The following is a 16167-nucleotide window of genomic DNA, read 5'->3' on the forward strand; positions in this document are numbered from 1 at the left end:
ATTCAGGGTAGCACTGTGCTCTTGAAGTCATTGGCACTTCAAGAACATTGATAGTTGTTGATGTTGAGAGAGACAACACTAAAAAACTATGTAACAGGATATGCAGAATTGTGGAATCGTTATTTTTCTATCTTATTTGCATAAAATAAGTGATTTTTAAAGTGATAGTGCAGGAAGCTTTTTACTTACCCACACAACCCACTCCAGTAGGATTCAGCTGGAAGTCTGGAGGACAGTTACACTCGTATCTTCCAGGAGTGTTTACACAAAGACCATTGACACAATTAATGGGGTCAGCACATTCATCAATATCTAAAACAGGAAAATCCACATTCATAAATCTGCTCACTGGACAGGAAAGAATAAGTTTACTTTCTAAGACAACTTAGAAAGTTTCAAATGCAAGTGAATTTTAGCTGAAACTGAAGGAGAGTCTTAAAAATAAGTCAGCAAATGACTACAAATAAACCTTGTTCATCTACATATTTAAGAAGCCACCCTTTTTGCTGATGTATTTCTGAAAAGCAATGACTTACCTGTGCAATTTCCCCCAGTTCTATCCAGTTCATAGCCATCATCACAGATACAACGAAACATTCCTGGGAGATTATTGCAGGTGCCAAACACACAAATATTCTGGAAGGAGCATTCATCCGTGTCTGAAGGAATGCATTAAAATCAGAAAGTTACACAGCTTTACCACATTACTGTTATTATTATTGCTGTTGTTGTTATTATGTGTCACAGCACCATAAAAGCAAAAGGAGACACATGCAAAGTATTTTTAAAACTAACATTTTTGAGTTTGTGTACAATACTACACAAAGTTTCTATTTGTGAATTTGTATCTGCAAAGGAAGTGTAATAAGAAGAAAGTGTGCAGGCATCAACAGTCCTATCTCCTTGGGGGAAGAATACAGGGAAAATAGGAATATAGGAAGTATAAGAATTATCTACGATTTTCTCAAGCCCACATTGAAGTAGTTATGTAGTAACTACACACAGATGAGCTAAAATGCATCTAAAGGACTGCACGCTCATCTAAATTGAAGATGAAATCAAGTTGAAAGACACTGACAGAAAACTGGATGATTTTGTCAGCTGCAGTGTAGAAAGGAGATGAACACTGACACCACAGACTGCAAAGCTATGGCTTTAGGCACAAACTGTAAAAGAGTTCTGAGCTGAAAGTAAGTAGGATAGGAGTGGAAAAAAACCCCCTCCATGTACTGCCAGACAGCAGGACTTTCTAAGTTGCCAGAATAAAGCAGCTGTGGAAAAGGCAAATGCTGTCCTGGCACGTATTAGTGAATTATTTTTAGCACAGTCAGGGAAGTGGAAAGCATTAATATCATTCTACAAAGCACAGCCAAATCTTAATTTGAAATCCTGAGTACAGTGCTCTGTTGATGAACTAATATTGCACAAGATGTGCAAAAGGGTATTAAAATTATTACAGCAATAAAAAATCTACTTTTAACATGGCTGGATTACCTCAGCCAGAGGCTGAGAAGCGATAAAATGCCTCTTTATAGTAATATATGAGAAAGGTTAAATTCTGAGAGACACATTTTTTAGGGAAAATGAATACTCAACATCCAAAAGTCCTGAGTCAATTTCATCTGGAAAATAAAATTTCTAAATACCCTGGAGTACAGCCATGGAATGACCTCCAAATCAGGTCACTGAGAAGCTAATGTACTGACATCTCCAGGGACTTCTGAAGAAAGTGGATTAATAATTTTTATTACCATTATTTCACTAAATCAAGACTGGATTTTGCTTCTTGATTGTAGAAATCAGCAAAAGACTCTTCTTACCATAGTACAGATTAATATATCCACTTCAAAATGATAGAAATAAAAGCTAACTTTTAAGAATTCAGCACCCAGATATTTTAGTTCCCCAACAGCACAATTTAATCAATGGAATGCTTTCAGATCTCTGCTGCAATCACAGTAACATATTAAGCATTTCTCCAAAATCCTTTAATTGTTGGACCTAAATCCTTCAACACACTGACCCAAAATTTAGAATTACATTGTTTTTCAAAACATGGCTTGGCTGGAAGAGATTAGATCTATTTGAGGATTTTTATTAGAGCATTGGCACCACTGTAATACAAATGAGCTGCACCAAGAAATTCAGTAAAGATGACTGACAATACTTGAAAATTACTAACAAATCTGACTGTGGCACAGGTAATTCCTCAGAAGCACCTGAATTATTCTGAAACCTGATTCATACATGTACACCTGAATGTTGGAACATGCCACGCTCTGGACTGAATCTTAGAGATGAAATTTTGAAACCTGCTTATTGAATCTCACCAAGAATTTTAATTTCCAAAGACGTTATGTGGTTTTCACCATTAAATACAAAACAAGTTAAAAGCTTTGGGACACCAGCTAAAATGTTTTCATTTACTGTACAGCCATATTAAATATGAAAAACAAAAGGTAAAAGAACACAATACGGAATAGAAGCTGAACTGGACTAGAAAGATAACAGAGGATTTTTCACACACTATCTAATAGTGACAAAAAGGAATTAAAAAAAAAATTACAAAATTGCTGAGGCAAACCTCTGCTCTGGGATTTATGGTTGAAAGGCAGGAAAACATCACAAAAAAGATGAAAGCAACCTCCCAACATAATCCACACTGGAGAAATTCCTTGCACGTGAAACGTGTGGTGCTTTCTCTGCTTCCAGGCTGAGGTCCTGTTGGTTGCTCTTTGCTTCAGAGCAGCCAAGCCCAACTCAGAGAGCAGAGCTGAGGCAGCAGCAGCAGCAGCTCACCTTGGCAGGACCTGCTGTCAGAGGCAGGGGTGAAGCCCATCTCGCACTCACAGCGGAAGGCGCCGGGCGCGTTCAGGCACTGCCCGTTTTCACACAGCTCCACATCCTCTGCGCACTCATCCACATCTGTGGAAGACAGGAAAACCTCTCTGGAACTACAGGTTTCACCAGCAGAAATGCACATAAATATATCCTGGTGTTCAGAATAATAGCACTGTTGAGAGTTGAAGGTATAAAACAGAACACTTTTACCATCCTGAAGTAAATGGAAAGAATGCAGAAAAGCAAACAGTTTCTAAAATTATTTCTTTCACATTTCCACAATTCCTTACTCCTTGTTTTTCATTAACAGATGAAATATTTTTTAAATAATGTAGGCTTTTAAGATTCAGTTTTGAATAATCTTGACAAAAAAGTTAAATACCTTGCTTAAAACGTCAGAATTTTGCCTCTTGGTATATATTGCTATGCTATTTTGTCAGAAAAAATGTTCAAAAGGTAAATTTTCCTAAATAATACATAGAAAATTATTATCATATTCATTTTAGAAAATATTCTTTGAGGGTGAGGAACATTACAAGTACTGCCTGCACACCAGAAATTCTCCTAGTATGACTTAAAAGAGCTACAAAGAAAGAGAATGGCAAGGGAGGGCATTCACCATTGCAGTCATCATAAGAAGTGATAATTTTGTCAGGTATTGTTATGATTGTCCAAAAAATATTTTACATGCTTCCTTCATTTTATTAGTCCATAATTAGCATTACATCCAATTTTTAGAGAAACCCAGAAGCTCAATATAGGGATAAAACATTGTGCTCATGAACCAAAAACCTGAAATACAAAACCAAGTCACATTTGAAGGTCTTTATTCTCAAATAAAAAACTTCACACTACTAATCAGAAAACCTTGTTTCTAAGTTTTAAATTAATTTTTGTTTGTAATTAGCCAATTAGCCAATAATGAATGCATTCACAGTAGTTTTCTAGGTATTTTACTATGATTAGGATGCATTCTCAGACCTAAATAAGCTGACCAAATACAGGATGTGTTCAAAGTTGAGAGCAGAGATAACACTACATCTCTACCCTGTAAAGTGATAAAGACCAGAGTAACCCAAGACACAGTAATTAGTATTTAATATAAAATCTTAATACTTGATATAATATGTGTCAGCTTATTTTGAGTCACGTGCTGTGTGAATAAAAATGTTCATTCTCACTTACAAATTTAAACGCAGAGATCATGGGCAATGTTTTTTAACTGCAGTTTGTTTTTCTGTTTAAAAAGTCATATGTTAATGATCACATCCTGCTCTACTGGGTGATGGAAAAATAGATGATGCTAGAGGAACTGTAATAGAGCTGGCATTTGGTGTCCTTGACTAGAGGCACTGCTACAAGCAGGACATGCATGTTCAAAATAACTGGCATGAAGATGAGGAGGAGGAAGAAGCAGCAGACGAGAACTTCCCCCAAAGAAATGTACCCAGTGGGGCCAACTGGGACACAAACCAAAAGAAAAATCAGGTGCATCAGACACCATTTCTTATACAGGACAGACAGGAAGCATCTTGATCTTAAACTACATTTTCACATTCATTATCTTGCACTGTGGGCTTAGGTGTAATTCACAAAGGTTCCACACAAGAGAAGAACCACCAGGGACAAGTCAGGTGTCACCAAACCCCTTACCAGAGCAGGTGAAGCCATCTCCAGTGAATCCCTCTGCACAGGCACAATGGTAGGAGCCCGGGCTGTTCACACACTGGGCGTTGGTGCTGCACCGCTGGGTCCCGTTGGAGCATTCATCAAGATCTGCACATCGGGGTCAAAAAGTGCAGGCAGCAGCACAGCAATTAGTAAACTGGCTGGTAATTAACTGCCAAGATAACCAGCACCACTGCAAACTTGATTTATGTCTCCATGAATACACATATTTAGTATTAGACAATACCGGGTTAATCTAGAGTGACTCCATTTTAATACGTCTTCCTTTAAATTACAGCAGGTGGGAGTGGGGAAAATGTTTCTGAGTAACAGATGGAATTCAGCTGGCTCATTACTTGGATATAAATGTCCTGTTAATGAGCTTAAAGTTAAAATTAGTTTAAAAAAAAAAGAAACTGAACCAAAGAAATGCAGTGAGGTGAAAAACTGCCACTTATTTAGGAAGTCTCCTCGAGTAATAGAAGAAATTGAAAACAATGCAGTCCCATGAGGGCTGAGGCAAGTTATTCACTTGGATGTTAATATGTATGAAAAAAAAAAGAAAAGAAGAAGGAAAGAAGAAGGAAAGAAGAAGGAAAGAAGAAGGAAAGAAGAAGGAAAGAAGAAAAAAAGAAGAAAAAAAGAAGAAAAAAAGAAGAAAAAAAGAAGAAAAAAAGAAGAAAAAAAGAAGAAAAAAAGAAGAAAAAAAAGAAGAAAAAAAGAAGAAAAAAGAAGAAATCTCATAATATGGTGATTTTTCAGCACATTACATCAGTAAAGCCTTATCTTCCTTAGATCCCAAAATGTTCTGAAAACAAAAAGCAAGTATTACAATCTTTTACCCATCAAACTGAAACAGGAAGGCAAGGGGACATACACAACAACAGCAGCCCAGCAAATGCAGATACATGTTTCCCACCCATCCCATCCTAATCTGGTTTATATCAGGGTCTATAAATCATATAAATTACAAGACATTTACAAAAAAATGTTTGAAGGACTGGAAATATCTGACAGGAAGCAATAAAACGAAATCTATTTAATTTCTGGGGTTTTTTTTGTACATTCTAGTAGCAGTTGTATTTAAACTTTGTAAAATACGTAGTTAATTTGGAAAGATGTTACAGCATCAAGTTTCTGAGATGGTAAATATTTTTTTTTCTTAGAAAACCAAATTTGTGAAACATAAGAATCTTTCATACCCATCTATCCATAGGCTACAGAAGTCAGAAGAATGATTATTTGTTTCCAATGGACTAATCACACAGTCACATTACATGCTTTCAGAAAAAAGAAAAAAAAAAGAGTGGGGAGAGGGAAAAAAATCTTTGTTTTCCATGTACTTACCAATACACTTAATGCCATTTCCAACCCAACCTTCTCTGCAGCTGCATTTAAAACTTCCTGGCACATTGACACACGAGGCATGCATGTCACAGTTGTGGGCTGCAATTTCACACTCATTCACATCTACAAGCACAAAACAAACTATCAGTATTTACATCAGAATATTAAAAATCCTGCTCCTTTTACATATTTCCACTGTGAGGGTTTGCAGTCCTTTAAAAAACAAATGTTTAAGAACTTGGAAAAATTCAAGCAAGCTATTTCATATTCCGTATTAGTAAAAAGGAGTGACAATTGCATTTCATTTTTGCTCTTTGTTTGCAAACATGACAATCAGTCCACTTTCCTACAACTGCTTCTCAGCATGAAATTAACACTCTTTTCCAGAAATATGAAATATGCTGATCTTTTTATGTCTAAAACTGGGATGAGGTCTTTGGGTGCACAGCCATATTTCAGTCATAAAAATAATGATACACCCATGGCTGTAGTAGTTATAGAACAGATTCCTAAGCACAAAATTGTAGGAGAAATTCTGTCAGCTTCTTTTGAATGACCTTGGAACAAAAGGTATTGCTCAAATATCACAGGACTTGTGGAGTGATTATGAGTGGCTACAGAACTTTAAAAATTGTTGGCAAAGCTTGAAGGATTTTTAAACTATTTTTCCCCCCCTCTTGTTCTTTCCTTAGACCACATGGCCATTTCGTGCAGAGCTTGAGTTGAGATGAGTTCATCCTCCAGGTACCTGTGAAAAATGAGCACTGATAAAAAACTTCCAACACAACTGCAGCCTTGCCATCCTGAGCCCAGTTCTGTAACATGGATGTTCACACAACCTGTGCTGCCAAAATCTTTAAAATCAGTTTGCAATGGGCTTCCAGCATTGATATGTTGAAGGAACACTCCATTTAAAACTCTGGCACATGCTAGCAGATATGAAACACTCATATATATACAAATATATACAGATACCAAGCTCTCTCTTGTGTGTGAACACTTGTACATTTATTTTACCTGGAAGCCAACAAAAATATGTAACACATTCACTGGAAATCTGTTTTACCTGTGCACCCTGTGGTTCCTTTCTTGACTGAATACCCAACTTGACAGTGACAAATGAAGGAGCCTTTGGTGTTTTCACACTCCCCAAACATGCAGATGTTGGAATTCAAATCACATTCATTCACATCTGTAGGTGATTATAAATTAATTATTAGTTGGACATTACTGTCATTTTGGAACACTTTATTACAGGTGAAAATACCTGCTATATGAGGTCGTAATATATTTCAGCTGTTCCACTCTGTAAATTCCCTAAAACAAGTAAGGATAAATGTGTAGTACAAATACCACTGTTTTGTGGTAAAACAAAGACCATTTGTTTTCACCTTTCTTTGGAATGCTAATTAAAGGAATATGAAGCAAACTTTTTCTTACAAAAATCACTTAAAATCATTTTCGCAAAACATATTTGTGATCATATTAACTTTCTTCCAGTGAAGAATTTTTGAAGTGCCCCCTTCTGAGCCCCCTCATCTGATCCCTTCTCAGTACACATGTTCCATTATAGTAAAATCACACCAATGTTTTTTAACTACAGGATCTGGTTCATTGTTAAGGAGTTACCAACAGGCATATAGATTATTTTTTCATAATATGCATAATTTTAATATTCACTTTCAAGGACGCAGTAGAAAGAACAGAAAGAAAAAGCTGCAGAATCTTCAAGACTTACACTAAATTTGGTGCACACAGCTACTTACCAACACAAGCTTTCATGTCTATAGAAACCATAAATCCATCGTAACAGAGACAGCGATATTCCCCTGGGATATTGGTACACTGCCCACCATCACAGATATCTGGATTGTTTTCACATTCATCAATATCTGAGGAGGGGAAAAGAAAACCAAAACAGGTAATAATTCTGTCACTGGCAGGGATGGGCTGGAACACCACTTTGATTTTGGCTGAAAGATAATGATGCTGGAGTTTTTCAGGTGTAAAATCCTACCTGCACAGGTCCTGACATCTGGCATCAGAGCATAGCCATCACTGCAGCTGCACTCATAGCTGCCTTCTGAGTTAGTGCAGTGGGTGTCACAGCCTCCATTCATTATCATACACTCATCAATATCTGGGGAGGCAACATTGGTAGCAGTAAGTCTACTTTAAGAAAAACATCATATTCCCTTTACATTTTACATAAAGAAGTTAATCAGTGGCTTCATTCTGAATTTTTATTCTCATTCTACTGCCTCTGATTTATATTTGGTTCGTTTTTCCCTCTTTCAACTGCTTTTTCATCTGTGGGAGCAAGTTGCTAAGTTAAATGTTTGTTTTGCTCCTCTGTATTGCAAGGGGTGTGTAAAAAAGCTCAAGAAAAAAAGTTTGGGAAGGAAAAAAAGGGAAACGCTGACAAACTGAAAAGCTTGAATGTGGCACAAATTTGCAATTTTGTTAAAGAATAACCATAACAAGCAAATAGAAAGGCCTCTCAGTACTGCTGCTCTCCTTTGCAAGGAGTTGATGTGTTGGGCACTATATAATTCAGTATTATTATACTGAAGGATTAAAGAGAGGCATATGATAAGGAGAAAAAAGTGAAAGACAGACCATCAATGCATAGACCTTTTCCTCCTTGATCAAGAAACCTAGGTGCACTTTCTTCTTGTTAGCTCAAACCTCTGATTTTAATGGAGCAGTACAGGAAGTGTAATTTCAAAGTATTCTCCAGAGTTCACTACAGCAACCATATTTTTATACCCTCTTTATATTCCTTTATACTTCTGTATTCCCACAAGAGCCCACGATAAGCCTCAAAGCACATGAGAAAACAGCCCTGCTGGTTTCCAAAAGGAAGGTGTGAAGTTAAATAAAAGCAAGGACAGATGGAACAATGCAGCTGAAGCACAAAATCCCAGCTGCAGGTGCCCAACACTTGCCTGTGCATCCCTGTCTGTCAGGAGTGGGCTGGTACCCAGAGTCACAGAAGCACTGGTACGTCCCAACCATGTTCACACACTTGCCATTTCTGCAGAGGCTGTCACTCAAGGAGCACTCGTTTACATCTGGGGAAGAATGGTTCAGATCAGTCGTAATTCAGGATATTTAACAGCTTTAACAGCTCAGGTTCCAGGCACAAGGAGAGGGAAATTGCAAACTGGTGGCTTTCAGGTTTGTTAAATTTCTTTCTTGCTCTTGGCATGCTCCACTTCAAGGAATGGAGTTCTGCACGCTGTGTTTAACCTGGTGTCCAAAGATTTATCTTGTCTGACTCAGGTCTGAGAGAATGAATTACAGAGTCTGCTGTGGGCATTAATTACCAAGTCTGCTATTATCCATCAAGAAAATAAGCCAAAGAGATAATATGCTATTTTTTTTTACTTTTTCTTTCCTTTTTTTTTCCTCCATCATTTTGGTGGATTATGTGCTAGAAGGAGAGATGAATTTTAACACAGGACAACACCTTTAAGTGATTGATTAAAGTTGCTCCCATGAGTGGTACAGTCCTTTTAGTTGCTAAATATCCCCTAAGAAGCCTGACAAAACACTCCCCTTTGGAGTCAACAGCATTACTGGCACTGAGGATTTTACAGGCTTCTAGTTTTTTATTAGAAGATACAATTTTTAATATAAAGGAGGAGCATTAATTTGTTGAAGAGATTCCTGAGACCCCACCTATCCCAGGGACTGACCATTCCTCCAACTAAAGATTATTTTCCTGAGTTGAAACTCACCCAAGCATTCCTCCTGGGATGGTGACAGCTCATGCCCCAGGGGACAGTCACAGCGAAAGCTCCCCTCAGTGTTCACACAGGTGCCACCTCTGCACAGCAGAGGGTTGCGTTCACACTCATCTATATCTGCAAAGAAACCACCAAGTGCAGATATAAAACGGGCACATATGAGGGGCAACAAAGAGAAGAGCAATTCCCAGTATCTACAAAATAAAAGGATTGTTTCATGGTGGTGTTCCTCTACTCGTGCTGCACAATAGGACCACCAAAAACTATATATTATTATTAACTCTATAGATGGGTATTTTTCCTCTCAACAAAACCAAGCATTCATCATTTAACATTAGACATTCAAGAAAACATGGAACACAAGCAAAGGCAGCAAATTTTTGGATATCGTCCTTTAAAGCAATGTATTAATGTGATGTATATATATTTTCAAATTGCTTAAGGCAATCAAACACCTGTTCACATAAGCACTGAAATTCCTGCCTGTGAATGCAGTTATGGTGGATGTTTGTGTATCAATTTTTACCTACATGGCTCCTCAGTTTGGTAACTCCTGTGTACGCCATGGTGTGGCTGGGAAATATTCTGGCTACAGCTCATAAAGGCAAAATGAATATTTGACTCACAAAACTGATACAACCAGCTCACACTACAGGTGTGGATGGAGACAAATACAAACAAAAGATATTCAAGGTGGAGGATGGACTCACACTTCTGGACACCCAGGAAAGTCTAAAAGCATCACAATTTGTAGGAAAACAAGAAAAGGTGACAGAAAGCCTAAGTCAAGATTTTTTAGGGTGGCTAGACACCTTTTGGTGTCTCCAGACCTATTCTTACAACTTTAAACAGATTAAAGAGATGTAATTTTTTTTCAGGAAATGATGTGAGAATTCCTTGAGTCCTAGAAAAAGCAATGAAAAGGGATTCACACTGCTTTTGAAACTCCAGCTTTCTATTCCTAGCTTCATCAAATACTTGGGAACCTCATTAGCAGTTTTTAAATGAATTCTGTGAAGAGCTGTTGCCATCCTAAAATCTGTACAGAATAAGTGTCTCTTAAGGGTATAAGTAATTAGTATAATGAACAAGCAAGGCTATATACTTAATTCAGTTATCTGTCTCTATAAACTGCATATCTGACTCATTTGCTCATGAAGCCACAATAATGACACATCTGAAGTGCTCAGCTCAGATAGCAGCCAGGCTTTGCACAGCAAAGGAGACTCCAGGGCATCCTGGCAACACTTACCCATGCAGTTCTTCATCATCATAAATCCACTTTCGTAGCCATCAAAGCACTCACACTCAAAGCTGCCAGGAGTGTTGACACAAGTGCCACTTCCACACAAGTCTGGGGAGATCCTGCACTCATCAATGTCTGTTTCATAGCAGTGGAGAGGTTAGAAAAATCAAACTGGGTTTAAGGTTATCCTGCTTTTCACAGAAAAAAAATGCCACTGTAAATTAAGCCTACAGAAACTATATACAGTATGCAAATCGACAGAGAAAAAATAATTACTTATAGAAGCATCTGATTATATGAAACAGTTAATGAAAGATTTGTAAGGCTGAGTCTTCAGAGCTCTCAGGCTATAGCAAACCATGTAACAAGTTTGCTTCTATAAAGTGTAATTTAAGGTTAGATTCTTAAGGAAATATGTAAGTGTAAGACATTCCAAGATACCATTCTTACAGAGGTATCAACTGACTCCATGACTACAATGCCATTGATTATAATTTGATTAGTATGAAGATATTTATCCAGTAATAGTGTTATAAATCTACATACACCCTTTCCATTAGGAATTAGCTCCTAACAATACCAGATTTACAGTTCACTGGTTGTTTTTTTAGTTAAATTTGAATGAAACCTACTACAGAAAACAACAGCAGAAAAGACAGAAGAGCTCTTTTTAAATCACACTGGTAGTGAGTCAGAAATCTAAAGGGGAATTTTAATAGGGATATGATCCAGTGAAAAAGGTAAGTGCTGCAGGAGAGGACTTTGTGTCACTGCCCATGGACAGGTTTCTGCTGGGTGATGACACCCAGTCCTCACAGATGTGTGGAGCTGTCAGACCCACATGGTAGATCTGTCACATTACTAAGTATCTGGGCTCCTACAAACTTTATAAAACAATTTCTTGCTGATTTAAAACAAGCAAAAATGTAATCTATTTCAGAAAGCCTGTTTTTCTACAGCTGCTCAGTGGAGTAGTTTCATCACCATAGAATAGAAGGGGGGGGAAAAAAAGCTTTTGCAAGGAGTTTTCTGACCTATTCTGGTTAGTTTAGAAATAGAGTTTGTAAAATACATTCTTCACCAATGCAATCACTACAAAAACAAGGAAATCACCAGTTAGGGCAACGTTAGCATCCAGACCAACCTCAGTGAGCATGCCTTACCACCCACACTTCATAGTTATTACTCAGACACACTCATGGACGCCTGTACATTGTAACAAAACCGCCTTCATTTTCAGCACAGAGCCAGCCACCCACAACGCTGGCATCAGAGCTCCCAGAGCCACAGAACAGTCAAGCTTATCTTCAGATTTTCCAGACAGTAAAGTACAAAATCCTAAACTTATAAATTAAACACACGTGTCTGTGTCTTCCTGAGTTAACGTTGCACTGGTGTCAGAATTGCTGAGGTGCCCCTGTGTGTTCTCAGCCATCAAATCTAAATGAAAATTAACTTGCAGTCTCTAAATTCATACAATGACCAGAGAGTAAGAACATAAATTAAGATAATCTCTGAGTTAGAGCATTAGACTTGGTTTTGCTGGTGATCCTTATTGATTTTTCAGGTTGTACAGGTACAGCATGACCTGAGCACCTTAAACGTCAATTATCAATCATCAATTATCACTTTTATAACAAAAATCTAAAAGTGTTGTATTTTTTAAATAATCAGTTTCTGAAAGGAAAATTTGAGACTGTTCGCCATTCTCTCCAAAGACTGAGCTCTTAGAAACTGAAGGAAATTAATGGCATTGGGTTTCCAGATCACCAAGCTATGCCACAAGAGCAAGTCAATTCAAAAAGCCCCAGGGATGTGGTGGAGTCCCCATCACTGGATCTTTCCAAGGTGGACAGGGTGCTAGATAACCTCATCTGGGCTCCCTTTCCCCACAACAGGTTGAAGTTTGGTCTTTCCAGGTCTTTTTCAAGCAGGACTATTCCAATATTCTAGGGAAAACTGTGGAAAATGCAAGGCTTACTCACCTGTACAGTTTCTTTCGTCCATATCTAAAGTGAACCCACTGTTACACCTGCATTTGAAACTTCCAATTGTGTTTCTACATTTACCATTCATGCACATGCCAGGGAACACTTTACATTCATTGATATCTAGGAATAAAAACAAAGGAAGTAATTAAGAAATTCTTAAGCACAAAGATACATGGCATCAACAGGAATTTCCTGTTCCTTCTTACCAATTGCATTGAGCATAAAAGGCAGGGTTTGGGTTAGAGGGGACATCCTTGGAGACCTGACTGGAGGTGAGACATTTCCTAATCTTTTTGGCTATTTTTGGGTTTCTTTGCTTCACAATACCCAAAGCTATAACTTAAAGCTTATACTAATCAGGAGTCAAAGAAATTAAGGGATACTCTCCGAGTTGAAACTCTGGCATGTGTATGGTGTTCAAGTTTGCTTTCTGTCACAATCAATATTCCTGGCATTCCTCAGCCAGTTTGTAAAATATGCAACCATTACCGGGTTGATTTGGTTTGGTTTTCAAATTGGGACTGCCAGAGTTTTATCTGGAGCTGTTTTGAAAATGGTATTTTTTTCTTTTGTAGAGTATCAAGTGAAATGTTTCACCTCCCCTCAATGCTGAGTAACACAAACTGTTAAAGGATCTTGCACAGGACAAGGATGAATGACCTCATACACTCTGTGAAATAATTTGCTGAGGCAATGTCCTGAACTGAGAATCATCTTCAACAAAACAAACATCTATCTCCCACTCATTTCTGTGAGTGGAACACAATAGTGGTCCAAATTAAGAAACAGGAACAGGAAGCCAAACCTCAGAAAAATCTCAGCCTAGACAAGATTTATGAAATAATTAACTATTTAATTAAACAAATGTTGGTAAAATTATTGTTGCTATTGTTGCCATTGTTATTTTCCTTATTTCTTTACTAAATCACCAACAAAATCCAAGTGCTTTGCCTGAGAGTAACTCAGGCAAAGACTGCTGAAAAGCAGAGCTTATTTATGGTGAAGCAGAAGTCTCACCTGTTACAGCTCTCTAAAGCAACTCAAAATATTCCAAGAAAAATGCTTCGGAATATATCCTTAAAAAAAAAAAAAAAACCCTAACAAATTTTTGGATCACCTGAGCTTCTGGACACAGAAAACTAGTTTTTCTTCTCAGATTTTAGCCATTTGAAGTAAACCTGGGTCTGGTTTCTTAACACTTTCCAGCCTATTCTGTTTTGTCACTGCTCTATAGGAGGTGAAGCTAGCAAGAACTGGACAAAATACTTTTATTTACTCCTTTATCACTGCATATCCTTGTTGTCACTGCCCTCATGATCATAACACAACAGACACCCTCTCCTTTTAATCACTTACTGATTTTGCAACCCAGATAAAGAATCCATCCTTCTTCAGAGCCTCCCAGACAGCCCTGGTCAAATTTTATTAATATTTTACGTTTACATATAAAATAACTCATTTCTCATACTATTTGATGCTCGGCTCATTCCCTGCAAAGCACTACCTTAAAAAATATGCACATTTTGTGCTATTCCAGTAATTCAGAGCTCCTCTCTTTTCAGGAATTTCCTTCTCCTCCTTACCCAATTCAGACTTTGCACCTTTTGCTCTCAAGCTCCCATGAAAGCAGAGAATCTCCTCACCTGTACCATCAGCTCCTTCAGGCAAATACCTTCATCCCATCTCTCAAGCACACTTAACAAGCAACTGCAAACCCAGGAATTTCCTCAGGATACCCTCTCAGATGCACCCACAATTAATCCTCAGGCACCAGAATTGATGCCTTAGGATTTAGTTTTTATATTTTTCAGTATATATATATATATTTCTTTTTTTCCTGTACTGCTTTTAGTTACTGTGTAACTCTAAAACCCCATAGCCATTGATCTACTGTTCTCCCATTTTATTCAGGCAAAACAATGCTTCCCTAGGCATGAAACTGAAGGACATCTAACTGTCTCAGGCTCCGAGAGACATAAACAAATGTCAAAATTCAGGGGGGCCAAACTTAGAGTAAATTACTTCATTACCTGAAGCTGTAATTGGAGGATTAACCCCTGACACGTAAATGGACCAAACTTTAACTGGGTGAAAAACTCGTGATCGCTTTCTGTCACCGTGATATTTTCTGAGAAATCTCTTTGCCAGGATTTCTTCTCCTGGGAAGATGAGAAGCCTTCAGCTTCTCCATGTTCTGCTCCTCTAGAATGTGATTTGGAGAACTGTTTATCCAGCATCTGAATTGTTTTAACTTAATGACCAATCCCAGACCAGCTGTGTCAGGACTCTGGTCTGTCACGGTTTTTATTCTTCATTCTTGTCTTGCCTTCTGATCTTTCCTTTCTCTTTCTTTAGTATAGTTTTAGTATATAATTTTCTTTTAATATAATATCATAATATAATAAATCAGCCTTCTGACAACTTGGAGTCACAGTCTCATCTCTCACCTCATCCTGGGGACCCTCACAACACTGCAACAGTTTTCCATCTTGGGTGTAACCTCTCTCGGAGGCTTCTGACTATTTTGACAAGCTGTACCTATTGAAGACCTTCAATAAATACCCACTTTAATTTTCTTAATCTAGTCTAGCCTCTGTTCTAGGAACACATATTGCTGGCCAGGGTCTATGTACAAATCACAAATGGGATGAGACTGCTGAGGAACGTGCCTTGAGCTGTTTTGTTTTCCAGCATCAGTCTCATTACATGGTTATGACAATGGGAAGATGCCAGCAGCTCACATCCCAGGCAGCAGACCAAGAACTTAATGTCACAACTCACTTTAAAAGTTTTTTGACCAATCACACAAAGCAAAAGCACATTGACAGTAGTTCTATCCAACCACTATAAGCACACGTACCTTTGGTTAAACAATGCTTGCTTATTTCAAATACAATACCTGCTTGTGAGCCTTAAAACACAATGCACAGAGCTCCATTATTAAGCTTAGAACTTCCTAATACCTTGCTAGATAGACGCTTCTGTAGCTTTTTCCTAGTATCTTGCTAGTTAGACTTTTCTGTAACTTTTTCCTTAATATCTTGCTAGATAGATTTTTCTGTAGCTTTTCTGCCTGCCTTTTGCAGCTGTCTCAAAACCCTCTAATGTTAGAGATTCCCACAAGACACTCCAAGCCATTAGCACCATCAGCTCTTTCAGGCCTTTATCCATCTCTCAAGCATCAACTCCCTCTGGATTCCCTCTGGGATGCACCCACACTTACCCCTCAGGCACAAGGAGGAAGGCTCACCTTTGTAGAATGGCCTGCCAGTGAGAAGATCCCCCCTGTTGGAGAATCCGGGGCCCCTGGGGCACAGGGCCC

At 38.0% G+C, this 16167-nt stretch overlaps 1 protein-coding gene across 1 annotated transcript in view; it reads right to left on the minus strand.

Annotated features, from left to right (window-relative positions):
• The window catches only part of FBN2 (fibrillin 2), a 121382-nt gene that overhangs the window by 33671 nt on the left and 71544 nt on the right, over positions 1 to 16167 (minus strand). The window contains exons 24-36 of the mRNA XM_031064055.1: positions 16096 to 16167; positions 12840 to 12965; positions 10861 to 10989; positions 9600 to 9725; positions 8805 to 8930; positions 7874 to 7996; positions 7623 to 7748; positions 6923 to 7048; positions 5857 to 5979; positions 4495 to 4617; positions 2800 to 2925; positions 537 to 659; positions 190 to 312 (exon numbers count right to left, since the gene is read on the minus strand). The exon at positions 16096 to 16167 is cut by the window's right edge and continues 153 nt beyond it. Of these exons, the coding sequence (XP_030919915.1) occupies positions 190 to 312; positions 537 to 659; positions 2800 to 2925; positions 4495 to 4617; positions 5857 to 5979; positions 6923 to 7048; positions 7623 to 7748; positions 7874 to 7996; positions 8805 to 8930; positions 9600 to 9725; positions 10861 to 10989; positions 12840 to 12965; positions 16096 to 16167 (1572 nt within the window). The remainder of the gene's footprint in view (positions 1 to 189; positions 313 to 536; positions 660 to 2799; positions 2926 to 4494; positions 4618 to 5856; positions 5980 to 6922; positions 7049 to 7622; positions 7749 to 7873; positions 7997 to 8804; positions 8931 to 9599; positions 9726 to 10860; positions 10990 to 12839; positions 12966 to 16095) is intronic.

Source organism: Geospiza fortis, unplaced genomic scaffold, assembly GCF_000277835.1.
Source record: "Geospiza fortis unplaced genomic scaffold, GeoFor_1.0 scaffold1199, whole genome shotgun sequence".
Taxonomy (NCBI): Eukaryota; Metazoa; Chordata; class Aves; order Passeriformes; family Thraupidae; genus Geospiza; species Geospiza fortis.